General features: G+C 39.6%; 1 protein-coding gene and 1 pseudogene across 1 annotated transcript in view; both read left to right on the top strand.

The window, feature by feature from the left end:
- The first annotated feature begins 17,563 nt into the window (after window positions 1–17,563).
- EXPH5 (exophilin 5) overlaps window positions 17,564–26,495 on the top strand; it is a 75,624-nt gene continuing 66,692 nt past the window's right edge. Inside the window, exon 1 of the mRNA XM_063095845.1 lies at window positions 17,564–17,682. Coding sequence (XP_062951915.1) covers window positions 17,564–17,682 — 119 coding nt within the window. The remainder of the gene's footprint in view (window positions 17,683–26,495) is intronic.
- LOC134374934 (ADP-ribosylation factor 1-like) overlaps window positions 17,822–26,495 on the top strand; it is a 35,661-nt pseudogene continuing 26,987 nt past the window's right edge.

Here is a 26,495-nt window from a genome sequence, read left to right as displayed (position 1 = left end):
ATAGGACAAAGTTTCTCAGTTTTGCACTATTAACGTTTTGGACAGAATAATTTCTTATTTTGGGGGGCTATCCTGAGCACTGAAGGTTTAGGGGCATCACTGGTTTCTATGAACTAGATGCCAGTTGCAACCCCCGCCTATGCCCTCCCCCCACCACCACCCTGGAGTTGTGACAATCAAAACTATCTCCAGATGTTGCCAGATGTCTCTGCTTGGCGGAGTGGGGGGTGCTGTGTGCAAAATCGCCCCTGGTTAAGAACCTCTTACATAGGATAAAATTTCAGCAGTCAAAGGTCATGGGATCATGGATCCTTGAGAGATACCCAGAGCCCAAGAAGGAGTCTGTGTGGAAGACTAATTTGGGCAGGAATACTTCTCAAGGACAGCGGTCGCTTCCTCCCTGGACTTCCTCACTCTCTCTTCTTTTCTTCCCCCTTTTTTTTTTTTTTTTTGTCTTTTTTGTGACCGGGTGCACCGCGCTCAGCCAGTGAGCGCCCCGCCCATCCCTATATAGGATCCGACCCCGCGGCGGGAGCGCCGCTGCGCTCCCAGCGCCGCACTCTCCCGAGTGCGCCACCGGTCGACCTATTTTCTTCCCTTTTCCCTTCTCCTCCTCCTCCTCCTTTTCCTCCTCCTCCTTCTGCTTCCTCTCTCTCCCTCTCCCTCTCCCCCTCCATCACCACCCTCTCTCTCACATTGAGGATGCAACTTTGGCCTGCAGAGAGCAGCCCTCTAAGACAGTCTTTGCAATCTCTGCTTGAGCAATTTTCTATACCGTCAAATGGACACCAGCCAAAATTCTCTGACCTGCTGGATAGGAAGCTGCAGAGAAGCGTGGAAGCTTCCCTTCCTCATTCATAAATGTGCATTCAACCATGTGGAGAAGAACATTTAAGCTTAACAGTGGTGTATTTGAAGCCTCCTCTACTTCCAGAATATAATTAGCTTGTCCTGAATGTCCATTTTGAGAATTTGTTAATCACAATAACATCTTTCTTCTGTTGTGAGATGATGATCCTCAAATCTTCACTTTAGGAAAGTGAATTTGAGCACCAAAAACCTTGGTGGTGGTTACAAACCTTAGCATGCATAAGTACTGTCTTACAGTGCTTGTTAAAAATGCAGATTCCTGGTACTGCTGGTAATTCGGATTCAGTAAGTCTGGGTAAACCCAGGAATTTGCATTTTGAACCAGCTACCCATGTGATTTTGATCCTCAGATAATCCTTTTTGAAATGCTAGTTTATAAAGGAGATGAAATGTAAGGATGTGCTGAGACTAGTTAGAAATGTATGATTTGCCAGAGAGGCCAGAATGCAATTTGCTTCAATGAATGCAAGATTTAAAAATTGGTTCATGGGGAAGCTCTGAAAATAATAGGACAGGGTCCCAGGGCTATAGAAATGTCCCCGGATTTGGTCTAAGAGAAGTCAATTGGCAGGTACATGAGCCCTTGTTTGATGCAACTGTGGGTGGAGGTATGAAAGATTAGTGAAGGGGAGGGATTCCTCATGTGTGTAAATCACCATGTGAGGAAAGTGGGTAATTGCTTGGCGTTTAGGTAATTATGCATGCAAATTAGAAGAGCATATATATGAGCCAAACAAAACAAAGATAATTGTTCGCACATTCTAGAGCCACCATGCCAGTCACACCACCATGTCCAGCTGCCCAGATGTAAGTACCAGCAATGACATGGTTTAATGCTCTGATGGTCATTTATTTAAGCAAGAATGTTTTACTTGGAGGGTATTTTGTATATTGAATGAGGAAAAATTATGGTATATTCTTTTCCAGTTGACATTATATTCTCCCTTCACTGAAAACCGTAAGACATGCAATAAATATAAGCCTAAGTAAGTTTTAAAAACTAATTCTTATTCTCAGTGTTAATATTGAGTATTCCCAGCGTGCAATTCTAGAATTCTTCCTTCTGTCTTTCACTTCTTTCAGTTCTTCAAGGCATGTGAGTGACAAGCAGATGATAAAGGAAACAAAGAGAAATGAAGCTCTTCCTCCCTTTTTCTAACACCTTACGTAGGACAGTAATATTTTCATTAAGAATGTTTTATATTTGTGTGCTGTTGGTCTATTGTCTGAACAGCTGATGGACTTCTGTTTGTCCTCAGATTCATATTTCAAAAGATTTCCAGAGAAGAGCCTCTATTTTTAGACCTCCTAATCTCTCCTACTTCTCTTGAGCCTCAATTCAATAACTCTTAGGTGGCCCCAATGAAAAGCCCTTCACTTAGGATCTTTGTAGCTTATGAAGGTAAATGGAAATGATCTCAATGGCTCAGAAACTTTAAAAATCTGTAAGTGGTATAAAAATATTGAGCCTGGAGCAGAGTGTATGAGTTTAAAAAATAATTAAGATAGTACCGTCCCTGCTTCACAGAGTTTATTGTTTAGCTAGGGGAGAGAGGTATGTAAACAAGTGTCATAAAGTATTCTAGGTGCTATGATAGAGGTCTGTATGGGTAGGTGAGGCTTGCGGGAGGCTGTCCTCAGGCAGGGGTGTATCATAAGGGGAAGGGTTAGGAAAGGCTTTATACACAAAGTGAGTCTTGGAGCTGAGTCTTTAGTATGAAACTGTCTTTAAAAGGCTTAAAATCAAGGCATTTACAACTTCACGAGAGAGCCCAAATTTAAAATACATGGAAAAAATCATTGAATAATTTGATATTAAGTTGTGTAGGACTGATTAATAGGCGTAAAAAGCTTTTGGAAAAGTAGGGCAGATGGGTTGGAGTAGGTACAAAGGGCTTTATAAAGGTGGTAAAGTTGAGCCAAGCCTTAGGATGGGCAAGATATAGATAAACACAGTGGAGACTGAGGAGCATGAGGCAGGGAAAGAGTTTGAGCAAAGACAGGGCCCATGAAGGAGAAAACCAACTGATTAGAGCAGAGAGTGCTTGCCAGGGACTGGTGTAGGCACAGAGGGATGTAACAGGGTCACATCATGATCGGGCTTAAGAATCAGGAAGTTTGGGGATTTGATGAAGAAGGTGATGGTGAGACCTCACAGATTCCTGATCAGGGAAGTCATTTGCTGAAAGCAATATTTCAGGAAAACAAGCCTAGTTTCCATTTCAAACAACAGACTAAAAAGAGTTTAGGCTGTAGGATGGGAGACCAGTGTAGAGGCTGCTGCCATCCTCCAGCAGGGAGGCGTTGAGGGCCTGCGAAGGGACAGCAGCAGAGTGTTGGGGGCAAAGGGACTGCCAGTTGGTGCTTCTGATGGTGAACTATCACATTTGTATTTCTCTTCACACTTTTAATAATGATTCAGCATGATGTATGTCCACTATATGGTGGGAGTGGCAAGCAACTTTAAGCATCAGAAGAGAGGCTGAGTAGCTTTTCCAAGGACACAGCATTAGCAATGAGTAGAGCATACCCCAGAACCCTGGTTCTCTGACCCCAAATCACTCTAACACAGGGTTTCTCAGCCTCAGCACTGTCGACATTCTGGACCAGATAATTCTTTATTGAGGGGGCCTTACCACACACTGTAGGATTTTTAACAGCATCTCTGCCTCTACCCACTAGATGCCAGTAGCATGCCACCCTCACACACGTAACAGTGAAAAATGTCTCCAGACATTGCCAAATGACCCTGGGGTTGGGGGCAAAATCACCTTCAGTTGAGAACAACTGCTGTAGTGTATCACACAGTTTAATTTTTGTAAGAATAACATCTCCTCCTATGCTCTGCCTAGACGGCTGTTTCTCATGACTTTCTTGTGAAGCTCAGGCCAGGGTTGCTCAGACACTGAGTCTTTTCAGGATGAGAAGAATCCAAGCAACAGGGTCACACTGCTTTGGTCACTAATTCATTTTGAAAATGATGGCTAAAATTGATCAGCAGTGAGGAAGCAGCTTTCCAGGTACTTCACCATCACACACAGTTCCATCTGGAACTTTGGGGTGGTTGGTTTGACACTCTTGCCCAGAAATTTTCTTTCTACCACCTGAGATCCCATCCCAATCCCAGTGATCTTGCTCTTGGGGAATGTCCCTCTTGTCCACTGACTTCATTACTGTCCCTTCCAAGTCAGTCCCATCCAACTCAGCTCCATCCAACTAAGCCTACTTCTTGAACATGTTTATTTTATGACTTCTGAAACCATTATTGATTTTACCAGAATTTTCTGTCCATTTTCAGATCTTTTGAGTGTTCTTTCCCCTTTTAACCTAAAACTAATTTTGTCTTCATGACTTGAATTTCCTTCTTGACCACAGGTGGTGGCAATTCTTGTGTTCCCCTCTTCCCATTGGCCCTGGGGTCTCAGGACCCTCAGGTACTGGCATTTTCCTTGGCCTCCCCATCTACTTCAAGCCCACTTTTCTAGCCATCTTTCTTTAGTATCATCTTTTCAAAAAGTCATCTCAACACTCCCATTGGCATCCCATCCTGTCATCTATAATCCAGGACACTTACTTACAGAAAAGGGGTTGGGTTCAGACCTCCTCAGGAGGAAAAGCTTCTCTCTGAGTTTTAATTTGCAATAATAATATACAGAAAATAAATACAGAAAATACAAAGAGGTCAGGTAGGGCAATGAGGGGAGGATGAATTGAAAGGAAAATAGGTTTTCTATAATCAGCAAAAATATTCAGTCCTTCCTTCAATTAAATGTAGTAAAATAACTGCCTACCTCTAAAAATCTAAAACAGATCGACTAACATCAGAATATCTTTCCTGACCTGGACCACTAGATACATCTCAAATGTATATTTACTTCTGGATAATAGCCTGTTACGCTTCCCCAACATCTTTTCAGAATCCCAGCCATCTTTTCCCTCAGATCTCTGAAATCTGTACTTGCTTCTCCTAAAAAGAGCCTTTTTTCCCTCAGGGTCAATCCAAAAGAAATCTTGCTCCTTATGGTTATTAGGTAGTATCTATCAGGAAGTGGTCTCCACACACAGGTGGAGATGCTTATTTGTTCCAGCATTCACAGTCATGCAGAGCAAACGGCCTGTAAATCAGAACAGAGTGGTCATGTCTTGCATGTGCTTACAGCTCCTTTGGCTTAATACTGTCCTGTTTCACATTTTGAGAAAACTGAATTAATAATGGCATTATGCTTAATGCACTGAGTTTATGTTTGGACTGCTCCCTAGACAACTGGGGTGAGGTTGGGGAGGTTTACAATTTTATCAACATGGACAAAAATAGTGAAATATGATTTAAAAGTTATTTTTATTGAGGTGAAGTTAACATAACATAAAATTTACCATTTTAAAGTGAACGATTCAGTGGCATTTAGTACATTCACAGGTGTTGTGCAACCACCACCTCCATCTAGTTCCAAAACATTTTCAGCACCAAAAGGAAACCCTATGCCCATTGAAATATTTTAAATCAACCTGGTAAATTATATATGATTTACACAGTATTTGCTGTAGGTGTTGGGTTTCTATTTTCTTTTCTCATCCTACTGACCCCTTATAACCCACTTTACGTTAAAGACAGTTTTAGTGAAGTGGGAGTACAAGAAGGACAGCAAGTTACACTCTGGAAAATTGCTGGATAACAGAATTCTATGTAGAACACATTCTTCAAAAAGAGATGTGTAGGAGATGGGGGCAAATAACTGCATAAAATGATCAAGGAAGGAATTTGGAGGAAACCAAACTAAAAAGAGAAGCTAGAATAGAGAGGTAAAGAACAGCCCTAGAACAGTGCCTGGCACGTGCAGGTGCAAAATAAATATTTGTTGAATTATTGAATGAATAAAAATAATCCTAAGTGAATTAATGAAAATAACCCAGAGTGAATGAATGGATGGCTGCATTGGAAGTGGATCAGGATGAAGGAGCAGTGTTTCAAGGGGGCAATTTAATATACGATGAGGGGAAGCACATTAGTTGCAGTTAGACCAGCCTTAAAAACAAATAGGGAAGAGATAGAATCTATCACTTCATATTCAAATATTTACAGTGTGGGGAGGGAGATTAAAGTTTACACCACCTTTGCTATTTATCATGTTAAATATTTGAGCTTATGAGAATTCAACTTTGAGGGAAAAAATACTTACTGAATTCCCAAATTTAAGGTTTTAACAAAAAGGCCGGAAGTAGAAGAGCATCTGTTATTATAGAAATTGTTGTTTACTAGCTTGGATCGCACCTAGTGTGGTTGTAAATTTATGTGACCATTTCTTAGTCAGTCTGGAGGATACTATTCCTAGTTTGTATTTCTTTATATGTTAAGTGTATTTTCTCCCCTATGACTATTAGTTGAAGTATGCTATTAATTTAAAAGTTTGGCTACCTAGTCCGTCCCTCGACCAGAAGAACTTCTAGTATGATACTTACCATCATGTGACTATTGGTATTATAACACACAGTTAATTAAAGCACTGGCATATTTTGATCTACACAGTAATTAGTTTAATAGGATTTAGCAAGACGGGGAAGTTACTCTATTCCAAGACAGTAAACATTTCTGCTCAATTAATACTTTAGTTAGACATTCTAACTCCAGGGCAACAAGCATATATGGCATATTTTTACCTCCAGCAAGAATATTCTATACCTGCAGGAAGCCCTTCTATTGTAGACAATTCATGCTGATCCAGGGGCCTAGCTACAGGTCTTAGCATGCTTCTCCAGGCACAGCAACAACTTTCTGTGTTCTTTCAAATGCTCATATTTAGAAGTTTACATGTCATCATCCTGTTTGAAGATACTGAATAACATTGTACTTGCATCAAACTTGTCACTTGACAACAAACTTCTAACCATGTGAAATGACAAACATAACCGGAGAAAACAATTATATGCCTTGGAAAAGGTGATGGCCAGAATCCCAAGATCTGTGTGGTTTAGGTACTGTTTGAAGCATGCCCCATATATGAGAACAAATGACTAGTAAAGGAAATGAAGGACCAATAAGTGCTAGAATACATCCCAATTAAGTTATGGAGGGTAAGTTACAGAGGCCTTGATTAGTTAGCTCTGCTTATAGTCTTCCAACCAGACACTACCTTGGTCCTGATAATGAATTTAGAAACAGGAAATGAAATTATCAAATTCTATTTATTGGAAATTTGCCTACTTAAATCACAATACAAGTTTTGAAGAACTGCAGTCTTGATACTGTGCCTGTCACATTAAACAGATAACAATTTTATCTAGTTTAAAACCTATGATTTTTAATCAAAATGAAAAAATCCAAATACATTAATAAATTCTCTTTAAAACACATAGAGAAGAAAAGATACTTCCAGTTTAGTCTGAGCCACAATTTGATTAGATGTCAGTGACAGGCTAATTAATTGCAGTGATCCATCTAATTAGAAGCTGCAAAGAGGCGACTGCACACGAGTGCTAAGGCTGTGGATGGAGAAAGAAAAACCTAACTTTCAGTTTCGCTCCTTTTATTCTGAGTGGACATCTCTTTGAAGTTTGGAAGAAGCTGGGTTCAGTCTTCTGTGTTAGAATTTTCTTTCATTCTTTCTGTCCTGCTTTCCCCCACCTCTCTATGCAATATAGAAGGTGAAGTGTAGGGAAGGGTCCTCTCTTCTTACCTCCCTTGTACATTCCAAGTTGCCCAGATGGCAATTTTTCCTGGACTCAAAGAATAAAATTAAGTTCAATGGTTTAGTATTATGGAAGCAAACAAATACAGTCATCCCTCAGTATCCATGGGGGATGGTTTCCAGGACCCCTCATGGGTACCAAAATCAGAAGATGCTCACGTGCCTTATATAAAATGTTGTAGTACACACATCCTACCGTATTCAGTACTCTAAATTACTCCTAGATTACTGATAATACCTGATACAATGTAAATGTTATATAAGCAGTTCTTATACTGTATTGTTTATAGAATAATGACAAAAAAAGTATGCACATGTTCAGTACAGGCATAATCATCCTTTTTTTCCCTGAATATTTTCAATCCATGCTTAGCTAAATCCACGGATACAGAACCCACAGATATGGAGAGCCAACTGTATAAGCCTTTGACTTTGAAGAAGTGAGTCACTGAGAACTTTTAAAAATCTTCTAGTGAGAGCAGGCGTGGTGTTCCTTCTCTCAGGCTGACAGTAGTTATTAAAGTTTCCATCCCATCAACAATACAGGTCCTCTCACTTACCCTGCTTTCTTTACCAACAAGAATATTCCCCAACAACAAACGAAGAAGATTTATTTTTCAGGTGTCACTTAATCTGTGCACGGGGATTGTTATTTAAAGGGTACTGTTTTCTAAAAAGAAAGGCAACCACACAGCAGTAGGCAGAATCACTAGAAGAAAGAATGATCAATGAATGGATATTATAAAATGCTAGAACTGGTTACTGAGGTAATATGAAAAAAAATCAATCTTATTTCTGTGAAACACTTTAAAGTTCTCAAAGAAACTTCTAAAGTGTTTTTTTTTTTAATCCCACTATATTGTGAAATCTTCTGCAGAGGTCTTTCATTAATAGTATTAAAAGCCTTTATCAAAATATGCACACTGTGATTACAACTGTGTTATGAAAATGTGTTTGTATATATGCGTATACACAGTTGTGATTATAACTATAGTTATAAATATATACACACGGAAAAGAACTTTAGAATTATATTTAAATATGGAAAGAATCCTTAAACTAGGATGATAGGATTATAAATAACTTTTTTTTCTTTTACTACTTTTGTATCATCATGCTATATTTTCAATTTAAAACCATTTCAATCCTTATGTCACAAGTGACTTGAGGTGGGTTTTTCCCAGAGGCAAGAGTTCCTCCAGCTTGGAGTCAGGGAGAGAAGAGATGACATCTAGAAATCCTTCCTTATCCAAGAAGCTGGCCAGGTGTAGGAGAAAACTGGGCAGAAGTCAACTGGCCACCCAATAAGAAAGATCTCTCTCTCTCTCCTTCTCTCTCTCTCTCCCCCCCCTCATTCATGAGGGCTTACTATATGCTAAAGCACTTTACATACATTATCACATTAATTCCACAACCTTGTGAGGTAGGTACTATTATTACCCATGTTTCACAGATGGGGAGGTGAAATAACCACCCAAGATCACACATTTAATAAATCCTGTACCCAAGCTTGAACCAAGGACTCCTGACTCCAAGCCCATGCCCTTAGGATAGGAGCTAAACTCCTTCACCTTGGCCTACCAGCCTTATGTCATCAGGCCCATGCCTCCTTCCCCAGCCTCCCTTTCTGTGCCTCTTCCCCTTATTTCCCATGGTCCAGAGACATCAGCCCAGATCTGAAGGGGTGGCACAAGTAAGCGCTGGCTGCAGAACCAAGAGCTTTCCAATCTCTCTTGCTTCAGTGTCTTGGCCCTTGCCTCTGCTTGGGAAGACCTTCTCATAGCTCTTATCATGGCTGGATCCTTGACACCCTTCAGGTTTCCGCTTACATCACCTCAGGGTGGCTGGCCTTCCTGACCACTCCATGTAAAGTATTCTCCTCCTCCTCAAAGTTACTCTCTGTCATATCACCATTAATTTTCCTCATAGCACTTTATCACACTTGTCTGTCTCTTCTCCCAGGAATACAAACTCTATGAGGACAGAGACCTATTTGTTTTTGTACCTCTGTGTTTCCAACACCTGGAACCGGGTTCAACACAGCAGGTTGTACAAATACTAAATGTCCCTAACGATGTTATCTGGGACATGGAACCCAGTGGATTATTTCTTGCATGAAGATGACAGGTTCAAAAGATTTTATACATAGCACATAAGTCTACTTTTTAACCCACATTTTATTCCAATTTAAGCCTCTTTGAGGACGTCTGTGCATTCATTTTCCCAGTTCTTCACATGTCTGGCCTCTTATCCTTCAGGTTTCAGCTCAGATGGCATCTTATCAGCGTCCTCCTGACCACTCCAAAAGGAGCCTTCCCTCCACTGTCCCCCGCCACCTGTTTACTTAGTTCATAGCACTTATCACACTCTAAACTTAGGTTGACTTGTTTCTTATTTTTTATCTCTGCCCATTAGAATGTGATATACTTGAGGGCAGGAACATCTCATCTACACAGTGTGTAGAACATTTCTCGACATATACCAGTAGACATTCCATAAATATTTATTGAATGAACCAATACACTGTCCACTAATATGTATTCTCTTTGTAGTCCTAATAGTTATTAATTAGATTTCTTTGATTTTTTACTAAGTATATACTCATCTCTGATCGATTTTCTCTTTTCTGAGAGTTACACCTCATTATTTTTTTTTCTTTATTGTATCAACTAGAACTACCAGAACAATTTTGGACAATACTGGTAATGGCAGATATCCTTGATTAGCTTTTATTTAAAAGACTCACCATTAATGATAACATTAGTGTTGTCTGGCACAGACAATTCTTACCATGTCAAGGAAACATCCTTCTAATCCAACTTCACTAAGTATTTTAAATTTAGTTTAGTTCTAACAAAAAACAATCTTGAATTTTATCAAAGAACTTTTGATAATACTATTTTCTTGCTTTGACCTCCTGATAAAGGAAACTATGTTAATATTTAAATATTCTTGCATTTCTGGAATAAACTCTACTTCTATTTCCTGGCATTTTTCTTAGAATTTGGTCACATCTATAGTCACAAGAAAAAATTGTAGTGTGTTTTTTGGTTTGTGTATTTGTTTATTGACCTAGGTGTCTGGGTGCTATAAGGATAGCAATAGATTCCTATAATGCCCTGGGAAATGTTTTACTTTTTTCTGTGGGTACTTCAAAACATTCACAAAAAAATAGAATTGAAAGAAAATAAAGATCTTTCCATGAACTTTTGAAGACCCCTCATATGTGTGTACACACACACACACACACACACACACACACACACACACACACACACACACACTCACTCATATGGAAAGGGGGAATACATAGGGATATAAATAAAAATATAAAAAATAAAAATGGTGGTTGGGTGTAGATATACATGTATGGATATTGACACTTTGGGAGCTCTTTTCCATATTCTTACATTTTTATATAATTAACATTACCAGAGGGAACAATCTTTTCTATCACTTTTTATGTGAGGGGACTGGAGTAACTCCCAGCCTCTCTGCCTGATCCTTACTCATTCCTTCTCAGGGTAGGTGGAGCAGTAAGTTATTTTGTGGTAAGGTATGCTTTTTCACCGGGTGGGGCTAATTTATTAGGAAGCTTGAAGCACTTGGTTGTCATTCTCCCTCCTACCTTCTTATCATCAATAATGTCTGTTCCCCAGATCCCCATCTTCTTCTGGTGCTCTATCTGCCCCAGGGTCTAGATCTGAAGGGGTAGCACTAGTAAGCTTCGGCTGCAAAACCAAACCACATTCTTCAATTAAACTTTACTAGTAATAAAGCTGAAATTTTTATCTCCATCTATCTATCTGATTTGTATGTTATGCAAGGGTACTTCAAAAAAAGTTCATGGAAGGTTTGTATTATCTTTTAACTCTATTTTTCCACAAACTTTTTCCAGTACCCTCATATTTTTCAATTTTCTCCAGCCCCAATAAATATATATTACTTTTTTATTTTATTTTATTTTGTTGATATACAATGTGGTTGATTATTGTGGCCCATTACCGAAACCTCCCTCCCTCCTCCCTCTCCTCCCTCCCACCCAACAATGTCCTTTCTGTTTGCTTGTCCTATCAACTTCAAGGAACTGTAGTTGTTATGTCTTCTTCCCCACCCCCGGTTTTTTTTTTTTGGTGTGTGTGTGTGTGTGTGTGTGTGTGTGTGTGTGTGTGTGTGTGTGTGAATTTATTTATTTATTTTTAGCTCCCACCAATAAGTGAGAACATGTGGTATTTCTCTTTCTGTGCCTGACTTGTTTCACTTAATATAATTCTCTCAAGGTCCATCCATGTTGTTGCAAATGGCAGTATTTCATTCGTTTTTATAGCTGAGTAGTATTCCATTGTGTGGATGTACCACATTTTCCGTATCCACTCATCTGATGATGGACATTTGGGCTGGTTCCAACTCTTGGCTATTGTAAAGAGTGCTGCGATGAACATTGGGGAACAGGTATACCTTCGACTTAATGATTTCCATTCCTCTGGGTATATTCCCAGCAGCGGGATAGCTGGGTCGTATGGTAGATCTATCTGCAATTGTTTGAGGAACCTCCATACCATTTTCCATAGAGGCTGCACCATTTTGCAGTCCCACCAACAATGTATGAGAGTTCCTTTTTCTCCGCAACCTCGCCAGCATTTATCGTTCAGAGTCTTTTGGATTTTAGCCATCCTAACTGGGGTGAGATGGTATCTCAGTGTAGTTTTGATTTGCATTTCCTGGATGCTGAGTGATGTTGAGCATTTTTCCATATGTCTGTTGGCCATTTGTATATCTTCCTTAGAGAAATGCCTACTTAGCTCTTTTGCCCATTTTTTTCATTGGGTTGCTTGTTTTTTTGTTATAAAGTTGTTTGAGTTCCTTGTATATTCTGGATATTAATCCTTTGTCGGATGTATATTTTGCAAATATTTTCTCCCACCCTGTTGGTTGTCTTTTAACTCTGTTGTTTCTTTTGCTGTGCAGAAGCTCTATAGTTTGATATAATCCCATTTGTTTATTTTTCCTTTGGTTGCCCATGCTTTTGGGGTCGTATTCATGAAGTCTGTGTCCAGTCCTATTTCCTGAAGTGTTTCTCCTATGTTTTCTTTAAGGAGTTTTATTGTTTCAGGGTGTATATTTAATTCTTTAATCCATTTTGAGCTGACTTTAGTGTATGGTGAAAGGTATGGGTCTAGTTTCATTCTCCTGCATATTGATATCCAGTTCTCCCAGCACCATTTGCTAAAGAGGCAGTCTCTTCCCCAGTGTATAGGCTTGGTGCCTTTGTCAAAGATCAGATGGCTGTAGGTGTGTAGGTTGATTTCTGGATTCTCTATTCTATTCCATTGATCAGTGTGTCTGTTTTTATGCCAGTACCATACTGTTTTGGTAATTATAGCTTTATAGTATAGTTAAAAGTCAGGTAGTGTTATGCCTCCAGCTTTATTTTTTTTGCTCGGTGTGCTTTGGCTATGCATGGTCTTTTGTTATTCCATATAAATGTCTGGATAGTTCTTTCCATTTCTGAGAAAAATGTCTTTGGAATTTTGATGGGGATTGCATTGAATTTGTATATCACTTTGGGTAGTATGGACATTTTCACTATGTTGATTCTTCCAATCCAAGAGCATGGGATATCTTTCCATCTTCTTGTATCCTCTCTAATTTCTCTCAGCAGTGGTTTGTAGTTCTCATTATAGAGATTTTTCACATCCTTGGTTGACTCAATTCCTAAGTATTTTATTTTTTTGGTGGCTATTGTAAATGGGCAGGCTTTCTTGATTTCTCTTTCTGCATGTTCACTATTGGAGAATAGAAATGCTACTGATTTTTGTGTGTTGATTTTGTATCCTGCTACTGTGCTGAAATCATTTATCAACTCCAAGAGTTTTTTTGTAGAGGCTTTAAGCTGTTCGGTATATAGGATCATGTCATCTACAAACAGGGACAGTTTGACTTCATCTTTTCCAATCTGGATGCCCTTTATTTCCTTCTCTTCTCTGATTGCTCTGGCTAGTACTTCCAACACTATGTTGAATTATATTACTTTTATAGTGAAAGAAAATGTTACTTCTAAAATTGTAGGCTGCTTTGTATGCAAAGAATATTATTAATAAGTACCATTTATTGCACATTGACTATGAATGACCCTGTTAATTGCTTTGCATCATCTCAGTGAATTTTTATAACAATCTTATAAGGTTGGTTCTACTATGATCTTTAGAAGTTTTTTTTTTTTTAAAGGTAAGGTTTAGGGATTTTAAGCTGCTGTTTTTCATGGAATCTTTATTCCGTAATAATGGATACAGGACCAAAGCCTTGCAAAGCTATTCACTAAACAGTTGGAATAGTGAAAATTGAAATGAACAACTGTGCAAACTCCCTTAAAATTTTACATCTCTTGTTCACTAATAAAGGCCTGTTATCAGCATCTTACATTCAAGCTGACTTGTATTTGCTTGTTTAACTGAAAGCCATCACCCAAACTCACGCCATGACCTGCAGCTGGAAGAGAAAACATTTGGGTTGTCTGGAGAGAAGAGCTAAAATAGGTCAGAAAGATACCTCTGTGAAAAAACTATCCCAGTCTACAGAGTTGCTTCTCAATGGCCTACTGGGGTCATACGTACTTTTAGATGGCAAAAATTCATACATTCAAGGAAGTGATGTAATTAGCATTTCTCTTGGCTGGGTGATTGCCAGGAAAGAAAAAAATTAAGCCCCACAACCTGGAGAAGATAGGTGACTATTGGAGATTTCTAAAGATTATTGCTTTCTATCTAGATGATACTAAAAAACAAGAACAATAAAAATTTTTAAAAACTAGTAAGTATCTCTTTAGCTGAGTGGCTCGGCAGAAGGTTGCTGTCAGGGTTACCAGATACTAAGATTAAAAAGGGCTGCTTGCAGCTGGCTAAATAAATCCATAAAACAAACCCTTGAGAATGATTTACTTTAAGAGTACCATGTTTATAACCCCACAGAAACTATTCTGTGTGTTTTCAGGGCAACCCCCAAAGCCTTGTAAATTTCTCAATATAATAATTTCTCAGTGCTATGCACTATTTGTGCTACAACCCAGGGCTGAAGCATGCCTCGATGCTGATGTCTGATAGAGCTGAACCAGTCTCTGCTCCCTGTCCACTCTTTGCTGCGACCGTCTTATCCAGTGTCAGGGTTTTGGCAATCATCTTTAAGCAGATGACTTTCAAATCGACTTCTCCATCTGGGCTTTAAGAATTCCAGTCCCACATTTCTCATTTTTGCTGGGTAACCGCAGGCACCTCAAGCTCCTTATGTCTGAAAGTGAATACCTGATCTCCTTAGAAACCTTATGTTTCTCATACCGTCAAATAGACTAGTCTCCTTTAAGACACTTCTCTTGAAATCATGCATCATCTTTGTGCCTCCTTTCTTGACCCTCATACCTAATAAGTTACCAAGTCCAGCCTATATCTTTGGACTTCGGCCCTCTTTTCTATTTTCACTTCCACTGCTTTAGTTCAGGTCCTCTCTCCCTTTCTCCTGTATCAGCATTCCCACACAATAGTTTCCTTGCAAACATTCTTCACTCTATTCTTTCTTGTCTACTGCTATCAGAGTAATCTTTCCAAAGCTCAGTTTCAGCTATACCATTGTCATTCTCAGAACCAGTATTGGCCTCTCATTGCTTATACAAGAAGACTAGATTGGTTACCACGGCATTCACAAGCAGATCTCAGCCGTATTCACTCTACAGTGCCTTCCTTATCTGCTAGCCCAGTGTTTCTAAGCCTCTTTTTCATTACTGTCCCCACTAAAGAGCCTTTTTAGAACTTTTTTCTTAATCACCACCCTCAGAAAATGTTAATACCACAGATATACTGTGTATCTGTCTATGTATTGTGTGCATATGTGTGTTCTATACACAAAAAGAGTAAGATTTTGCCCTTACTAGAATGCATGCTGTAGCCAAAACAGACCACTTACCAACCCCTGAATATGCCCTTGTATTTTCTGGATTCCAAGTTTTTGCTCACTCTGGCCATTAGTCAGAGGAGTTGAGGGAATATAAGAAAATTCCTAGAGTGTACTTCTGCTATCAGCACCTGTTCCCCTTGCCTAGAAAAGAGTCACATGTCTCCTCCCACCACCATCTGCTACTTCCTGTTGAAATCTGACCCTTCATGTTGCAACCTAAATACCATATCCTCTCCCCAGATCCCCTTAGCTGTAACTTTTTTCTGTGCTCTCAGGGAATTTTCTTTTTTCCTCTATTATGTTCTTTGTTCTTTAGTCATTTTTCTATTCATGGTACCTCTCCTACCAGATTATAAACTTCTTAAAAACAAGAACTATGTGTTTGCAGTGAACAATGCCTTCATGTAATAGACACCAGAATATGTCGTTTGAAATTAATTCGCTAATATACTGGAAACAGGGTAAAAGCCTACCAATGCCTACATTAAGAAGTCCCATGTATGTGTTGAATAAATGAATAAACAAACACCCTAGAAAAATTGGACACCCTGTACAACTCTAAGACACACTCCCAAACCACCATTGTTAATATAGAGACTATAAAGGAGTTCTGTGTGCAGTAAAACATTGGTAAACAGAATTGGTTCTTGCTTCATGCAAATAACAAACAAGACACCCACGAAAAGTTATTTGAATGGCTAGCTGCCTAGACTTCTCTTAAGTAATGATGATCAGGGTGGGTTAAGGGCCCAAGACAAAAACATAAATAGCCATTTTTGACATCATGTTTTTGTTACAAATACAGAATCTTTTTTTTTTTTTTTTTTTTTTTTTTTTTTTTTTTTTTTGTGACCGGTAAGGGGATCGCAACCCTCCTGCGCTCAGCCAGTGAGCGCACCGGCCATCCCTATATAGGATCGGAACCCGCGGCCCGAGCGCTGTTGCGCTCCCAGCGCCGCACTCTCCCGAGTGAGCCAGGGGGTCGGCCCACAAAATCTTTATTAGGCTTATTTGCCAGGAAAAGAGATGATATATATGGCAGTACATTTTAAATGTTAGTAATCGTCATAACCACATAAGGAATAACCAAATTAAGGCTATGGGGCAGGAAAGTCGATCTGGAAAAGTTATTTCGGGGTAGGAAATGAAACCAAGAGAAACAACATGTTTTCTGAAAAAAAGCCTTGATAATTTTTAAAATGTGTACATATGAATGTTCTTGGAAATTTCTATCCATACTTCATTACAATGTGGAATAGTTGACTTTCTAGGAAAAGCTATTTGTTACATTTTGCTTTAGTCAGAGGATTAGGTATTTGAAAGTGTATTACTTTCTGAAACAACTTATTAAGATTATAAAATCTTACAAAAAATTTCTGACAGGTGCTTTCTACCATCCTTTGCCCCAGGGCTGTCTTCTCCTAAATTTCCAAAGATATACTCATTTCAGCCCTTCGGCCAGGTCCATCCACAGCTACCTGTGTAATGAGTTCAGCCTTTTCTGGTCTTTTAAATAGGGTAAGGCTTCCATCAGTTCTAAAGCTCCTACTCACATTCTGTTTCTTACCGGCTCTTAAATATTGAAAGGGAAGATTAGTCATGAGTCTTTATTCTTTTCACTCCTTCTACTACTCAAGTTCAAGTTCTGAGAGTAAACAGCAACAGCCAAAGCAAATAGTGTTGGGCCAGCAGTTAAGCCTTGGTCTCATTAGATGCAGAATTATGTAGGCTTGTTTGCTTAGAAGTCAGATGAGGGAGGGGGAGGGGGAAAGGGCGGGGACGAGGAAGAGCCCGCCCCCCTTGGAAGGGGATTGGTTCCCTCTCCACTTTTAGTCGTTCATTTTGCATCTCGGTTGGACAGGTTGAGAGAAACATGTCATTAAGGTGTTGTCAAAACGAGTCCTGTACTTGTGGGACGTTCCCTAGGTTTGTTGTTTGAGATTTTCAAAGGGGCGGACTTATGGGCTTTGGGATCAAGTTCCCGAAACGAGTCTTCTATACCTTGAAAAATGCCATTGTAATAGGAGGCGCCAAGGAGCTCAAGTTTAACACACACAGTAGAGAAAATGACGAAAGTTCCTCAGAGGTTTGATTTCGGTTTCTTAAGTGACGAAGAAGCCAGGAAGATCCTTCAGGTGCTGGAAAGAAATGAGGAACTACAGAGGGCAGAGAAGGACAGGATCAGGTACAGAGCAAATTCCTTTCCCTTTCCCTGGGCCGGGGTCTGCGGCTCCCCAGAGCGGGACGTGCGCTGGGAGGCGCGGGGCTGTCGCGGGACCCCTGCCCCGGGGGCTCCGGGACGCCGGGGACGCGCGTTCCAGCGGATGCTGCGGGTCGGGAAGAGGAAGAGTGCGCTGAGTTCCTCCCTAAAGCACTTTGGGACGCCTGGTGGGTGCTCTCTCCAGACACCGACTGCATCCCGGGCGGGTATGGCTGCGAGTCTGGGGTCCCGCAGGGTAGTGGCGAGTTCTTCGGTGCCTTTCTCTGCGAGCGGGTCCCGAGCGACTGTCCAGCCCCGTCCGGGACACGTGGGCCGCGCTCGGCTGCGTGGTGTCCAGGTGTGTGGCGACGCCGCGTTCTGCTCAGGTGTGTCCTCCGCCGTTGGGGGCCGAGGGCCATTTCCGGCAGGGGAATGGGGCGGGGGCGCTGCGTGGCTCCAAGTCCTGCCGCTGCTCCTCTGCGGTCCGCGCGCATCCACGTGCGCACACCGGTCCTCTAGATCGTCTACCCTCTCCTAACGCCTTTTCCCGAGGCCCCAGAGACACTTCTGTCCACCCCACGCTACCAGTCAGAGAGGCCCGGGAGAGCTGGCACCTCCCGGGCGGCGACACGTCCCCATCCCTCGGGCGGGAGCTCGAGGAATTTGCCAAACATAGGCTTGTGTGAGTTAATGGCACGTGGACGCGCGGGCTTGGCTGGAATGGGTGGGTCTCCTTGTGTGTGGTGCTTTGGGGAGGAAGTGTCTACGGAATTTCACCCTTGTCCTTACTATACAGTGTTGCCAGTGAGAGAGTAGTTAACAGAGAATGGAATCCTGAAAAATACGTGGGATGTAAATTAACCAGTTCCCTGCTGGGGAAGTGTGGGATAAGTCCTGGGATGAATTAAAGGCACTCTCTCCCCAGTGTTGGAATAGACCCATCCAAAAACTTCTCTAGATGATTGTCGAAGTTTGAGGATGTGGATTTCACACACTCGGCTTTTAGAAAAATAAGCTTTATCATTCCTCCAAACAGTGTAAAAGGTGTGCTCTCCTGAGAGCAGTATGTCCAAACCCACGCACACCCACGTACATGGACCCACACATATGCACATGCACCACCCAGGCACACCCAACTTTGGGAAGGAGAACTTTAGAACTGCGTGGAGTTTGGCTTCAACACAGGTTCCAAAGGCGCTAAGAAACTGTGGTTGCTCTCAGTATACATTACTGGAAGTATTTCTTGTCTCTGAAGAGCATAGGGCTTTCTAAGTGATACATTGTGTATTTGGGGAAATTGAGGGGAGAATTAGGAAATAAGAGGAAGGGAAGTTTCTATTTAGGTTATCAAATTGATTTCTCATGAACTATAGTCTTAAAAATAGAGATATAATTTATTTTAATTTTCACTCAAGAGAATTTTGACATTTTATATTTGACCTGATGATTGCCTTGTGTTTCCTCTATAGCAGTTCATGGTACCCACTTCAGTTGACTTTAGAGGGAACTAGATCTATACATAGGTGGCAAAGGCCAATGGGCTAGGTGTTAGAAGGCTAAAAAACATCTGATTTCATGGCCCTCACATCCTAACTGAAACATCAACAGAAAAAGCCATAGTGCTAAGACAAAATCAATACTGTAACAAACTACTAATAATATTTAACTACTCAATTCGGAAAATGTCACCATTAAAATATAAAAATAATTTAAGGAAAGTAGATGCTTGGACCAAATATTCAAGGCAATAATTTCTAGTACTTCTTTCCCCCCGGATAATTCCTGGCTTCCACTCTCAAACACTCATGTCTGGATAGCAGTCTCCATGGGATTGTTTTGCTTACCTTCCTTAGGCTCACATGGTTTTAGTAGCAGATACTGACATGCAGAAAGGGCCTGAGATAACATGTCAACTTGGCTGCCTCTTCTGCTGATTTTCTTGATATGTATGATCATCATATTTTCCAAATCAAAGATCAGGATACATGACTTATTATTCAAAGATATAATTTCACAGACAGTTCAACAGGCCTGTCTGAGAGACTCTGGGCAGACTTTTTACTATATTGAGAAACAGCCTCAAGATCTCTTGACTAGGAAGAAAAGGGACCAAATGGGGAAGTTTGGAAAGTTATCTGGTTGGAGGACAACTGATGAGTTCAGTTATAACTGTGATAGGCTTGAGGTGTCTACAGTACAACTAAGAAGAAATATCCTATAGTTAGAGCCAGAGATGTTCAGAGATGGATGTTAAAGTCGTGCGAGTAGTTGAGTTCACCATGCAGGAGACAGCAGCCCCACCCACAGAAATGCTGCTGAACACACAGAGCTTTTGCCTGTCTCTCCTCATCTGCACTGGACCTCTCTGGCTCCAGCTTATAGGGAAAGTATTTATATTAAATGTAATAGTTAATGTCTCTAATATATAAAAAGTTTATTCAAATTTTTAAGAAAAACACCAAGATACAAATTGATAAATATGCAAAAGATAGAAATAAACCATTCACACCAGAAAATATCCAAACAGTAAACAAAACAGATAGGAAAATGCTTTTCCTCACAGTAATTAAAAAAATTGAAATAACCTTGAAGTATCATGGTGCCCCTTTAAAAATGACAGGAAAAACTATTTGTAAAGATAGAGAGAAGCAGAAAGATTCTGCATATTGTAAGTGACATCGTGAGTCTTTTGGTGAGCAATATGGCAATCCCTATACAGATATACCTTACTCTTAACTCAGTTGTCCAATTCTTGGATATTTCTTATTAATAGGAAATTGAGGTGGAGAAGATAACCACACCAACATTTATAAAGTACTGCTTTTTAATATAATAATAGTAATTATTATGATAATAATAACCATTAACACTTATTGGGCCCTTACTGTATACTAGGCACTGTAATAAACATGTTATACAGATTTAATTTATCTTCCCAATAACCTCATTAGGTGCATACTTTAATTTTCATTTCACAGAGAAGGAAAAACTTACAAAGGTTGGGTGCCTTGTCCAAGTTAAGCAGTAGAACCAGAATTCAAATCCAAGTCTATCTCAGAACTATTTTACCCATCAGCACTGAATAATCCTTATAACTGTTCCTTGGAATGAACATTATTAATGGCTTTTTACAAAAGGGAAACTAAAATTTAGCAAGGGTAAGGAACTTGCCCTAGGTCACACAGCTCATAAGTGGAAGAGCTAGAATTTGAACCCAAATTTATCTGGCTCCAAAGCTTGTATTCTTTTTGTGTATGCAATGGCACTTCAAAAAGTTTGTGGAAAATAGAACTGAAAGATAATACGAATCTTTCCCTGAACTTTTTGAAGTATCCTCATATGTATATATGTATGTGTGTGTGTGTATGCTGTGTGGGTGCATATGCATATATGTATATATAGTCATGGTTCGAAAACCACAACTACCTCCACCTCCATCACCAGGTCTCATGAATGGAACTCTGAAATGGAGAGTACCAAAAGGTTATATCACCTCATCAGCTCATGAAAGAGATATATATACATCAGAAATGTTTGTTTTTCCTATTGCAGAAAACTTATAAAGTATAAGATATTACAAAACCTGGTGCAATCAAGTTGAAAAATGGCATGTCTAGATTTAGACCATCTTTGCTCAATAGCAAGATTGCAGCCTAGGAAGGTTTTCCAGAATTTAGTTGTCTCTGATTGATTTGCAATAGTGTCCTTGAGCTGTGGCACAGTCCTGAAGGGGACTGTATATATCCGGTAAAAGAGAAACTTTAGACAAATTTGATTTAACAGAGTTTAATTGAGCAAAGAAAGATTCGCAAATTGGGCAGACTTCAGAACCAGAATAGGTTCAGAGTGACTCTGAGGCTGCCGCATGGTAGGCTAAGATTTATAAACAGAAAAAGGAAAAGTGACGTATAGGAAATGGAAGTGAGGTACAGAAACAGCTGGATTGGTTACAACTGGGTGTTTGCCTTATTTGAACGCAGTTCGAATAGTTGGCTGCCGGTGATTGGCTAAGACTTGGCTACTGGTTCCAAAAGTAGGTTACAGTCTGTCTATACCTCAAGTGAGGTTCCAGTTCACTATGTCTGAAGAAACCTTTAGCTCACACTTAATTTAACATATCACAGTTGCGAAGCATAGCTGGTGGAAGCTGCAGCATCCTGCAGAGATTAAAAGCCAGACACATCCTGTCTCTCCCAGGCTGTCTGCCTGCTCTCTCCTCTCCCAGCCTGTGAAATCTGCCTCTGGCTAAGAGAGTTCAAGAGACATTGGATGCCTATTTATTGGGCATCTACTATGTGCCAAACACTACGAAGAGAATAAAACACAGATTCTGCCCCAACAGCTAAAGTCTATGCAAGTTTTTTATTGGTGGTAGAACCTATAAGATGAAGCATTCACATAAATATAGCTCACCCTTAAGCAGCCCTATGTGGCCTGGAAAAGGGACCATGAGAGCAATGCCTAGAAGTCACAGGCATGCCCAATAGGCTTGAGTATTCTGATATATAACAAGGTAGTATCTGATTAACTTCATGGATCTCTGAGGTGTCTGCTCTTTCCAACAACATCCAATTTAGTTAATTCCTTTAAACGGAGGGGAGAACTTTGTCTCAGATATATTCTCCTGTCTGTTTACTCCTGTGGATTGCTCTCCATGGGTAATACACATAGAACAACCACAATAATATCATTCCATATCCCAAGGTCAGGGAGTAGTGTCCTCGTTAGGCTTTTTGACATTATAACTCTTGTAGCTTTTTTTTTTTTTTCCTGTGGTGGCTGACTGGTGCTGGACCTTGGTATTACAAGGTCGTGCTCTAACCAGCTGAGCTAACAGGCCAGCCCTCTCTTTTAGCTTTTAAAGTCTTCCATATCTTTTTGTTTTTATCCTCATCTTAAACATGGTAATGCAGGTATTTTCATCTTTTTCAAAATAATAATAGTGACTATAATAATAGCTAACATTTGTTGCACTTGTTCTATTCTAAATTCATTGTATTATCTCATTGAATTCTCACAACAACCTGATGAATCAGAGGATATTTTTATTTCCATTTTACAGAAGAAGCTTAGAGGATAAGTAACTTGCTTGAGGTAATATTGCTAGGAAGTGTGGAATTTGAGAGCTCCATCTGCATGTAATCTGTGCAGTGCTGCCTCCTACAGTACAAAAAAGTTGAACTGTCATGGCCTGTCTAGTTTGTAACAATCAGGACTGAGACTTTTTCACTTTACTTTTCATTTATTTATTTTTTAAATTTTATCAATATACAATGTAGTTGATTTTTGTGTCTCTTTACTGATTCCTCCCTCCCCCTCCCTCTCCCCACCCCCACCCATCAACATCATATCTGTTCACTTGTCTTAACAAGTTCAAGGAATTGTGATTGTTGTTTCTTCTTCCCTGCCCCCCCCCCCCCCCGTTTGTTTATTTATTTTTAGCTCCCACAAATAAGTGAGAACATGTGGTATTTCTCTTTCTGTGCCTGACCTGGATATTTTTTCACTTTAAAACTCTTGCTATTATTGGTGGGAGCTAAAAATTAATATATAATTCACACACACACACACACAAAAAAAAAAAAAACGGGGGGGAAGAAGATATAACAACCACAATTACTTGAAGTTGATATGACAAGCAAACAGAAAGGACATTGTTGGGTGGGAGGGAGGGGAGGGAGGAGGGAGGGAGGTTTCGGTGATGGGCCACAATAATCAATCACATTGTATATCGACAAAATAAAAATTAAAAAAAAAAAAAAACTCCACTGACCATGAAAATAGAGAACACACAATTTTAGGTCGTCACGTGCCCAACTAAATGTTGGGTATGTTACCACTGAGGAAAATGGCATAACGGATAAGGGGGGACAACTAGTGGTATCTGTCTACATAGAAAAAATTTCTGGCAACCATTTATGTTAAAAAATGCATATATGTATTTTGTAAGGATATACTCCAGACTGTTAAAATGCTTATCTCTTGGGAATGATATTTAAAGGGACTTTAACCCTTTTACTACTATTTTATTTCTTACAGTTACCATATGAGTATGTTACTAAAAAAAAGTAACATTGACTGTTTCTTTTGATAATAAAGAAATGCAGAATGTTTATTTTTTACTTTCATAAATAATTTTAAATTATTAAATAATTTCTTTTTTTAAAAAGTCTAAATTTTTTTTGCCCTTATCCTTTTTTTTTATGTTAATGTAATAATACATGGGTAAGTTGGTACATGTGTATATCAACCTTGGCTCCTTGTGGTCAAGGATTATCTCAGGAATGGAGAGCCTCACACACTTAGTAGGTACTCAACCTAGTTAAATGGGGGCTGGCCAGTTAGCTCAGTTGGTTAGAGCGTGGTGTCATGACACCAAGGACAAGGGTTTGGATCCCTGTACCCACAGGCCACCCAAAAACAACCTCACAAAACCTAGTTAAATGGAACTTAACTTATTGGTTTGTAGAAAATACAAAGTAAGGGAAGGAAAGATCTATGAAAGACAAAAGGAGGCCAAAACCACATGAAGGACAAAAGAAGGTCAGATTAAGGTTAGTCAGAAAATACTTTCCTTCCTCATTGACACAGATGGTCTTAAAACTGAGAACCACATGAAGGTCAAAGGGAAGTCAGGTTAAAGTTAGTAAGAAAATGTTTTTCTTCCTTGTTGGCACACTTGGGTCCTAAAACTGAGAAGCAGGTGGCTAAGAGCCTGCTGAGGTATTGTCTTTCACACACACACACACACGGGTGAATTCTTCCTTCACCTTCATTCCGGTCTGTTTTTCTGCAGTTAGCTACTGCACAGGCTGTGATATTTGAGAGCCATAGGCTTGTCTTCCTCTCCTTCTCAGGAATGCTGTCTTATTGATGTTGCCAATGGCCCTATTCAAAAGACTGTACTTCACATATGAACTTGGCATACCACAGGAGCCAGCTTCCTCGTTCCATTGTGTTAGGCTTTCTAGTGATGAAAGAGGAAATTGGGGGCTGCAATGACCAAATCTCCCACCCCCAACAAAAGGTTGTGATTTTTTATGTTAATACCAAGTTTGTCTTGGTTTCAACTTCAAAACAATCCATTTAACAGTAGTTGAAGGAGGAAGGGGGATGGGAGAGAGGGCAGTTTACTACAAACCACTGTTCTATTCCCCATCGCTATAGTTTTATCTTTTAAAGAATGTTATATAAATGGGAGCACAGAGTACACAATCTTTTTTGAGACTGGCTTCTTTAACTCAGCTAAATTCCTTTGACAGTCATGCAAGTTGTTGTATGCATCAATAATCTATTCCTTTATATTGCTAAGTAGTATTCTATTATATAGATGTACTGCAGTTTGTTTAACCATTCACCTGCTGAGGGACATTTTTATTGTCTCCAAGTTTGCGAGATATTGAATAGAGCTGCTAAAAACATCCATGTACAGGTTTTTCATGAACTTAAGTTTTTATTAGGAGTGGAATATCTGGGTCATATTCTTGAATTTACAAGAAACTGCCTGTTTTTCCCAATGGCAGTACCGTTTTGCATTTCTACCAGCAATGTGTGAGAGAGTTCCAATTTCTGCCTTAAACGTTCAGGCTGCTATAACAAAATAGCTTGGAGGGGGTAATTCATAAACAATAGAAATTTATTGCTCACAGTTCTGGTGTTGGGAAGTCCAAGATCAAGGTGCTGGCACATTTGGTGTCTGCTAAGGGTCCATTCCTCATAGACTGAGACTTGAATGTATCTGCATATGGTGAAAGGGACGAAAAGACCCCCTTCTCAAGCTTCTTTTATAAGGTCACTAAAACTGTTCATAGGGGTGGGGCCCTCTTGACCTTATCACCTCTCAAAGGTCCCTCCTCTTAATTCCATCATCTTGAGGGTTAGGTTTCAACACATGAATTTAGGGGTGGGGGGACACATATATTCATAACATAGCACAATAGTTCTTCAATCATGACAGTATTTGGTATTTTCAACATTTTAATCTCAGCCATTTTAATAGGTTTATAGTGGTATCTCATCATGTTTCAATTTGCGTTTCCCTAAAAAACAACGATGGTAAACATTTCTTCATGTGTTTATTTACCTTCCATATATTCTCTTTGAAGTGTCTGTTCACATCTTTTGCACATTTTTTAATTAGCTTGTTTATTTTTTTACTGTTGAATTTTGAGAATTCTTTATACATTCTGGATACAAGTCTTTTGCTGAATGTGGGTTTTGCAAATATTTTCTTCCCATCTGTAAATTGTCTTTTAATTCTCTTACAGTGTCTTTGCAGAGGAAAAATTTTTCATTTTGATGAAATCCAATATATCAAAATTTTTTCTTTTATCAGTCATGCTTTTGGTAGCCTTCTAATAACAATCCACCCAAGCCCATATTGCAAAGACTTTCTCTTATGATTTCTTTTTAAATTTTTATTTTTTTATGTCTCACATTGATCCATTTTAAAATAATTTTTATGTAAAGTGTGAGGTTTAGATTGAGGTTTATTTCATTTCTGCAAATGGATGCCCAGTTATCCCAACACCATTTGTTGAAAAGACTGTCTTTCATTGAATTGCCTTTGCACCTCTGTAAAAAATTAACTATATTTTTTGGATCTATTTCTAGACTTTGTTCTGTTTCACTGATCTACAGTTCTCTCTTATCCATGGTTTTGCTCTTTGAAATTTCAGTTACTTGTAGTCAACCATGGCCCAAAGATATTAAATCAAAAATTCCAGAAATAAACAATTCACAAATTTTAAATTGCGTGCTATTCTGAGTAGCGTGATAAAATCTTATGCCCTCCTCCT

Source organism: Cynocephalus volans, chromosome 4, assembly GCF_027409185.1.
Source record: "Cynocephalus volans isolate mCynVol1 chromosome 4, mCynVol1.pri, whole genome shotgun sequence".
Lineage (NCBI taxonomy): Eukaryota > Metazoa > Chordata > Mammalia > Dermoptera > Cynocephalidae > Cynocephalus > Cynocephalus volans.
This window is presented reverse-complemented; position numbering and strand designations above follow the sequence as displayed.